Genomic DNA, 8,469 nt, shown 5'->3' with positions numbered 1-8,469 from the left:
TTAGACTGGGGATCTCCTCTTACTTTTAATTTATACATTACTAAATCTTGTGTATTGCTTCTTCTGGTCACTAGCTCTGAGGTGGCATCATGATGCAGCAGGGTGAATGTTATTGTGAATGAGGAATGGATGTTTGGATTAGTGTATGAATGATATGTGTGAGTGATGTGTAGCTCAAAAACTTCACACAGGAACGGGATTTCATTAGACTTTTATTGTAATAAAAGTTTATGCATTCACACATGACCGTACAGTTCTTGGCTTATTACATTTCTTTGTATCCCTCTTGTGTAAAATAAAGATTTAAAAAAAAAAAAAAAAAAAAAAAAGCTTTCGCCCAGCTGAGGTTATGGCAAGAGGAGGAATCTCACATATCAAAACTCCCTCCCACTGACCACTGCTGGAAAAATTACTTGGGAGCAAACGTTAGTGACTTACAAAAGCCCTGTCACACAGACTTTCCTGTTTTTCCAACCTAGCTGTTTTCACATAACTGGCATACACAATAATCTTACCCCTCAAGACAAACTGCAGATTTTCCAACCTTAGAGTTGGATTGTATTCAGAAACTGGATTGTAATAATAAAAGTCCTTAATCATTTTTTAAACAAGCTGCTTGAATTTTGGATCCTGTATGAGAGAAGCGCTAAATCTCCATAACAGGTCTGTGGTCTGAAAAGGCAGGATACAAGTTTTAAATAAAATAAAATTAGTTCAGGGTTCCTCTCATCTGTTCTGCTGATCCCATAGCCAGTTGGGTTTTTAGGATATCAACAATGAATATGCATGAGATACATTTGCATGTAATGGATTTGCAATGTATGTAAATCTCTCTCTTGCATATTCTTTGTAGATATCCTGAAAACCCAACTGGCTACAGGTTTTCAGGTCAGGCTTGGGAAGCCCCGATTTAGTTTATATTGAAAATTGTTTTTAGTGTGTTCAATTCACTGGGAAGACAAGTCTTTTCCGGAGAGTGAAGCTGGGTTGTGGCATCTGCTTCCCTTGATTCCTATTGTCAATCTTTCTGCTCACCTCGTGATTCACTCTTGTAAGGATGGTAAGAAGATCTTCTCCTCTGGAAAATACATAAAGGCAGGGTTACAAATTAATCAATAACTTGATCAATTCTAAGTGAAAACCTACCATTACAAAATGGTTGACAGCAATGTTATGGATACTGTTCAATGTAATAGAAGTTGTGATACCATGCATTCCATGTAATGCAATACATTAAATTGAAAGGGGTGCCTGCCTATAGATATATTTTTTTTCTTTGATTTTTTAATCTCCTACTTGAACATAACTCAAACATATGGGGCCCAAAATTCAAAGATATTTGATTATGTAAGTTAGCCAGATATAACTTATCTGGCTAACTTAGAAGGGATATTCAGAAGCATGGCTATGCTGCTAAATATAACTAGATAAGTGATATTCATGCAAATACAAGTGCAGCAGCATTTTTGGCAACATTTTGTTGTATTTGTATGAATAATTCTGTCTCTTGTATGAATATTCCTTATGACGCGTGTATCTTCTGTATGCTCAAATTTCCTTAGAAACTGCTTCAGAAATGATGTGAGTCTTCCTTGTTGGATCTTCCCGACGCAGCCCCTTGGCGAAACAAGGCTGTGTCGAGGGACTGTACAGTCTATTGCAATTATTTGATGAGCATTTTAAATAAATGGCTATTTTGAATAGACAAATCTCACTTGATATTACTGAACAGCTTGACGTGATATTGCACAATTCTTCGTTATTTCAGGCCTATCCAGTACCGAGCGGTAGGAAGAGCTGCGTTAGTGGCTACGGCACCCGCGGTTACCGCCCGCACAGTGCAGCTCACCTACCGCTCGATCCTGAAGCCTAATTATATGTAAATGTAAGCCGCGTCCGAAAAGCCTTAGGCCCGCGCAACCCAGGATACTGGATAGAGCGCCTATACAGGATCCCGGGTGCGCGGGCCTAAGGCTTCACGCCACGCTGGTATCTGTCATTTCAAATGTCATTTGAAATGACAGATACCAGGAAGCAACGGCGGCGACAGCGCAGAAACAACGGCGAAACGACTTGTCAGTGTCCCCCCTCCGATGTCCGGAGGGGGGACACTGAGCGGCGAAGAAACTGAGCGGCGAAGAAACTGAGCGGCGAAGCTAAAAAAACCCAAAAGCAATTTTGGTTTTTTTTTTAAAAATTGACAATTTTGGTTTTTTTTCCGACCCGACCCGGACCCCCAACCCGGACCCGACCTGACCGGACCCAACCCGGACCCGACCGGACCCGACCTGACCGCTGTCAGTCTGTTCGCCCTGCTCCGGAAGGGGGGAGAAGAGGTGACAGCGGCGGAGCAAATTTGGCAAAACTTATCTTTTTTGCAGCCATCATCAGGAACATCAGGAACAGGATCTGGCCCCGTAGCTCCTCCCGACGAACTCAAAGATGGCCGCCTGCACGGGGGAAGCGTGCAATTGGCCGCTGAAGACGTGACTTCGTGACGTCACGTCTTCAGCGGCCAATTGTACGCTTCCCCCATGCAGGCGGCCATCTTGTTGGGAGGAGCTACGGGGCCAGATCCTGTTCCTGATGATGGCTGCAAAAAAGATAAGTTTTGCCAAATTTGCTCCGCCGCTGTCACCTCTTCTCCCCCCTTCCGGAGCAGGGCGAACAGACTGACAGCGGTCAGGTCGGGTCGGGTCCGGTCGGGGTTGGGGGTCCTGGTCGGGTCGGAAAAAAAACCAAAATTGTCAATTTTTAAAAAAAAAACCAAAATTGCTTTTGGTTTTTTTTAGCTTCGCCGCTCAGTTTCTATTTTCCCCCGTCCCAGAGCAAGGCTGCTTTTCGTGTCCTGCTCCGGGAGGGGGGAGAAGAGACACCTGAGCGGCGAAACAACTTACTTGCACAGGGGAAAGCGGTCTCCGTGGCAGCCCCAGTCCTCTCCCCTCCTCCCGAAGCCAAAAAAAAGCGAAAAAAACATTGCAGCCCCCTCCGGACATCGGAGGGGGGCTGCAACGTTTTTTTCGCTTTTTTTTTTTTGGCTTCGGGAGCAGGGGAGAGGACTGGGGCTGCCACGGAGACCGGCACCCATGATCGCGGCCGGGGCAGGTGAGCGGGGGCTGGGGGAAAGCTTGCCACCTACCCTTACCCATGCCTCTACCGCCTGGGTCAGGGTAGGCGGTAAGTTTGCAGGTTAAACGCGCGACAAAACGGCAGGGAAAGGTAGCGTTAGTCGGGGCGCGGGTTACGGGATGCTAGGGGAATAGCTAATTGGCTCGTTTGCATGCAATATCGAGCTAATTCGCTCGTTTGCATGCAATATACATGCCGCGGGAGGAAGGGGTTACCCGGGGAATTTAGGACGCGGTAGGAGTGGGTTAAAGGGGATTCGGGATCGCAGGAAGGGCTAACGCGGCCGAAAACGAAGTTAAAAACGGCTTAGGAGCAGGGTAAACGCGGCCGCACTTTACAGGATAGGCCTGATTGTACTGAATGTGTGCGTTCAATTACTCCACCGTTTTCCTGTGCAATTACTTCTAGATTTTACAGCTGCATTAGATACTTTAAACCATGATATATTCTGATCCCATCTACCAATATTGGGGATAGCTGGTCAGAACTATAAGAAAATTATTCCTTGCCTGCTAATTTTCATTCCTGTAGTACCACGGATCAGTCCAGACAGTGGGTTGTGTACCCCTTCCAGCAGACGGAGTCAGAGCAAAATTATAACGACGGCCCCTTATAGGTTAGAGCGCCCTCTGTGTCCCTTCAGTATTAAGAATATCCAAGCCATTAAGAACACCATGGGATGGATCATGAAACAGATAACACTGAACCGGAAAAACTAGGAATGAGCATCAAGGTGGCCCAGAAACTTGCAAACATGAACTAGTAGGCACATAACAGAATTAGGTAAAAGCAAGTAGTCGGGCTGAGAGCAATCCCTTTCCCAGATTCTTAGGGAGGGCGTCTGGACTGATCCGTGGTACTACAGGAATGAAAATTAGAAGGTAAGGAATAATTTTCTTTTCCCTGTATGTACCCGGATCAGTCCAGACAGTGGGATGTACCAAAGCTTCCTACACAGGGTTGGCCCCGGATAGCCCAGCTCGAATAACATGTGCACCGAAAGAACCAAACACCGGTGACTGTACATTCAAGTGATAGTGATGCACAAATGTGTGCAACGACTTCCAGGTCGCCGCTCTGCAAATTTCCTGAGGAGAAATGGCCTGGCTTTCTGCCCAGGAGGTGGCTTGAGCACGAAGTGAATGAGCTTTGATACCTACCGGAGGAACACGACCCGACCCGATGTACGTGGCAGAGATCACGGCTTTGAGCCAATGCACAATGGTGGCTTTAGAAGCCTTGTGTCCTCTGTTGGGCCCGCTCCAAAGGCCAAAGAGATGATCTGATAAGCAGAACTCGTTGGTGACCTCCAAATAGTGGATGAGAACGCACTTAACATCAAGGCATTGGAGTTCTCTGGAGTCTGCATCTGAAAAAGAAGGGAATTCCACCATTTGATTCACATGAAAGGTGGACACCACCTTTGGCAGGAAAGCAGGAACCGTAACGGAGAAACGGAGGTATGGTTCTCTGCACGACAGCGCTTGAAGCTCCAAGATCCTTTGAGCGGAACAGATAGCCACTAGGAAAATCATCTTGAGTATGGGATCCTTAAGGAAGGCTCCTGTCAATGGCTTGAAAGGCGGGCCGGCTAGGATCCAGTGGACCAAATTCAGGCTCCACGAGGGACAGACACTGTGGGACGGTGGCTTCACATGCTTCGCTCCGCGCAAGAACCGGACGATGTCAGGATGAGACGAGAGAGGAGCACCATCCCAGTGACGCACTAGAGAGCCAAGGGCTGCCACCTGGACCCTAAGAGAATTGTAGGCCAAGCTTTTGTCTAGTCCCTGCTGCAAAAAGGAGAGAATGTTGGCTACTGAAGCACAACGAGGGACCAGCACGGCGTAACACCAAGTCTAAAATACCTTCCATAAGAACATGTCATACTGGGTCAGACCAAGGGTCCATCAAGCCCAGCATCCTGTTTCCAACAGCGGCCAATCCAGGCCACAAGAACCTGGCAAGTACCCAAAAACTAAGTCTATTCCATGTTACCATTGCTAGAAATAGCAGTGACTATTTTCTATGTCAACTTAATTAATAGCAGGTAATGGACTTCTCCTCCAAGAACTTATCCAATCCTTTTTTAAACACCGCTAAACTAACTGCACTAACCACATCCTCTGGCAACAAATTCCAGAGTTTAATTGTGCATTGAGTAAAAAAGAACGTTCTCCGATTAGTTTTAAATGTGCCACATGCTAACTTCATGGTGTGCCCCCTAGACTTTCTATTATCCGAAAGAGTAAATAACTGATTCACATTAACCTGTTCTAGACCTCTCATGATTTTAAACACCTCTATCATATCCCCCCCTCAGCCGTCTCTTCTCCAAGCTGAAAAGTCCTAACCTCTTTAGTCTTTCCTCATAGGGGAGCTGTTCCATTCCCCTTATCATTTTGGTAGCCCTTCTCTGTACCTTCTCCATCGCAATTATATCTTTTTTGAGATGCGGCGACCAGAATTGTACACAGTATTCAAGGTGCGGTCTCACCATGGAACGATACAGAGGCATTATGACATTTTCCGTTTTATTCACCATTCCCTTTCTAATAATTCCCAACATTCTGTTTGCTTTTTTGACTGCCACAGCACACTGAACCGATGATTTCAATGTATTATCCACTATGATGCCTAGATCTCTTTCTTGGGTTGTAGTACCTAATATAAAACCTAACATTGTTTAACTATAGCATGGGTTATTTTTCCCTATATGCATCACCTTGCACTTATCCACATTGAATTTCATCTGCCATTTTGATGCCCAATTTTCCAGTTTCACAAGGTCTTCCTGCAATTTATCACAATCTGCTTGTGATTTAATTACTCTGAACAATTTTGTATCATCTGCAAATTTGATTACCTCACTCGTCGTATTTCTTTCCAGATCATTTATAAATATATTGAAAAGTAAGGGTCCCAGTACAGATCCCTGAGGCACTCCACTGCCCACTCCTTTCCACTGAGAAAATTGTCCATTTAATCCTACTCTCTGTTTTCTGTCTTTTAGCCAGTTTGCAATCCACGAAAGGACATTGCCACCTATCCCATGACTTTTTACTTTTCCTAGAAGCCTCTCATGAGGAACTTTGTCAAATGCCTTCTGAAAATCCAAGTACACTACATCTACCGGTTCACCTTTATCCACATGTTTATTAACTCCTTCAAAAATGTGAAGCAGATTTGTGAGGCAAGACTTGCCTTGGGTAAAGCCATGCTGACTTTGTTCCATTAAACCATGTCTTTCTATATGTTCTGTGATTTTGATGTTTAGAACACTTTCCACTATTTTTCCTGGCACTGAAGTCAAGCTAACCGGTCTGTAGTTTCCTGGATCGCTCCTGGGGCCCTTTTTAAATATTGGGGTTACATTAGCTATCCTCCAGTCTTCAGGTACAATGGATGATTTTAATGATAGGTTACAAATTTTTACTAATAGGTCTCACACATAAGCAATGGACGTAGAAGGTTTGTGGGCTTGAAGGAAGGTGGAAACCACCGCATCGGGGCTACCGTGCTGTCTCAGCCTGCACCATTCAAAAGCCAGGCCGCAAGACAGAAGCAATCTGCCTGTTCAAAAAATACTGGACCTTGACGTAGAAGGTTCGGAAGCTGAGCCAGCCGCAGAGGTCCGTCCACCGCCATGTTGACTAGGTCCACAAACCGCGGTCTGTGGGGGCCACTCTGGTGCCACGAAAATCACTGGCCCTTGGTGGGCCTCTAATCGTCGAAGCACTTTCCCCACCAGGGGCCATGGAGGGAACGCGTAGAGAAGAAGGTGTCGCGGCCAGGGGAGAACCAGGGCATCCACTCCCTCCGCACCATGCTCTCTTCTGCGACTGTAGAAGCGTGGAGCTTTCACGTTCTCTCGAGTGGCCATGAGGTCGAGATGAAGAGTTCCCCATCGACGGAAAATCAACTGAACTGCTGCATCAGACTGTTCCCACTCTCTGGGATCCAAGCGTTGCTGGCTCAGGAAGTCCACCTGAACGTTCTCTACTCCCGCTATGTGAGAAGCCGCTATGCGGGCGAGGTGGAGCTCCGCCCATGCCATCAACTTGTCCGTTTCCAGGGACATGTGATGGCTTCTTGTCCCTCCTTGACCTATGACATATGCCACAGTCGTCAAGTTGTCAGAGAGTATCCGTATCGCTCGACCCTGGACCAGGGGGAGAAAATGCTGCAGCGCAAGGCGGACCACTCTGGTTTCTAGATGATTTATCGGCCATCGTGCTTGGTCAGAGGTTCATTGACCCTGCATCGACAGTCTCTCACACACGGACCCCCAGCCGGATAGGCTGGCATCCGTGGTGACGATCACCCATTGAGGGATCTCCAAATCCACTCCCCGCAATAAGTGACCTAGACGAAGCCACCAGAGCAGGCTGTCCCTGGCTGAGTCCAGCAACAGTAGTTGTGCTTGAAAATCCTGAAAGACTGGCTTCCAGCGAGAGAGCAATGCACGTGTAGAGGACGTATATGTGCGAAGGCACACGGAACTAAATCTATAGTGGAAGCCATAGAGCCCAGGACCTGGAGGTAGTCCCATGTCGTGGGGAGTGGAAGGCAATTGAAGCGCTGTACTTGGGCGAGGAGGGCTCGTGCCCTGTCCTACCGAAGAAAAACTTTGCCCAGCCTGGTGTTGAATTGAGCCCTTAGGAAATCTATTGTCTGTGAAGGGGCCAAACTGCTCTTCACCAGCTTGATGACCCATCCAAGGAACGGAGGAGCTGGAGGACTCTGATGACCGCCCACTAGCAGAGATCCTTGGACTTCGCATGGATAAGTCAGTCGTCCAGGTAGGGGTGGACTAGGATGCCTTCCTTCAGGAGCGCCGCCACTACTACCACCATCACCTTGGTGAACGTGCATGGCGCTGTCGCCAGTCCAAATGGGAGAGCCTGGAACTGGAAATGCAGGCCAAGGATCTTGAAGTGGAGATAGCGCTGATGATCCTGGAGGATGGGTATGAGTAGGTAGGCCTCTGTCAAATCCAAGGAAGCTAGGAACTCCCCCGGAAACGGGGAATCTTGAAGGATCTGTTGACCATCTTGAGATCGAGGATGGGATGAAAGGAGCCTTCCTTCTTGGGGACCACGAAGTAGATGGAATAATGGTTTGACCCCTGTTCTCGTAAGGGCACCGGGAGGATGGCCCCTAAGTCCAGGAGACGATCCAGTGTCTGGCGAACTATGCATTGTTTGGACACTGGTCTGCAAGGGGAGAAGACAAATCGATCTCTTAGATGTCAAGCAAATTCTAACGCGTAGCCATGCTTTAGAATATCCAGGATCCATTGGTCTGAGGTGATTTTGACCCACTCCTCGTAGTAGCGAG

General features: G+C 47.1%; 1 protein-coding gene across 4 annotated transcripts in view; it reads right to left on the bottom strand.

Annotated features, from left to right (window-relative positions):
- Positions 1–218: 218 nt before the first annotated feature.
- Positions 219–8,469, bottom strand: part of CASP8 (caspase 8) — a 68,698-nt gene continuing 60,447 nt past the window's right edge. For all 4 annotated transcript variants that reach the window (XM_029606245.1, XM_029606243.1, XM_029606246.1 and 1 more), the window contains exon 10: positions 219–1,078. In XM_029606245.1, coding sequence (XP_029462105.1) covers positions 943–1,078 — 136 coding nt within the window. In that variant the 3' untranslated portion in view covers positions 219–942. The remainder of the gene's footprint in view (positions 1,079–8,469) is intronic.

This window comes from Rhinatrema bivittatum, chromosome 6 (assembly GCF_901001135.1).
Source record: "Rhinatrema bivittatum chromosome 6, aRhiBiv1.1, whole genome shotgun sequence".
In the NCBI taxonomy this organism is placed as follows: domain Eukaryota; kingdom Metazoa; phylum Chordata; class Amphibia; order Gymnophiona; family Rhinatrematidae; genus Rhinatrema; species Rhinatrema bivittatum.
Note: the sequence above shows the minus strand (reverse complement) of the source record. Positions and strands in the feature narration are given on the sequence as shown.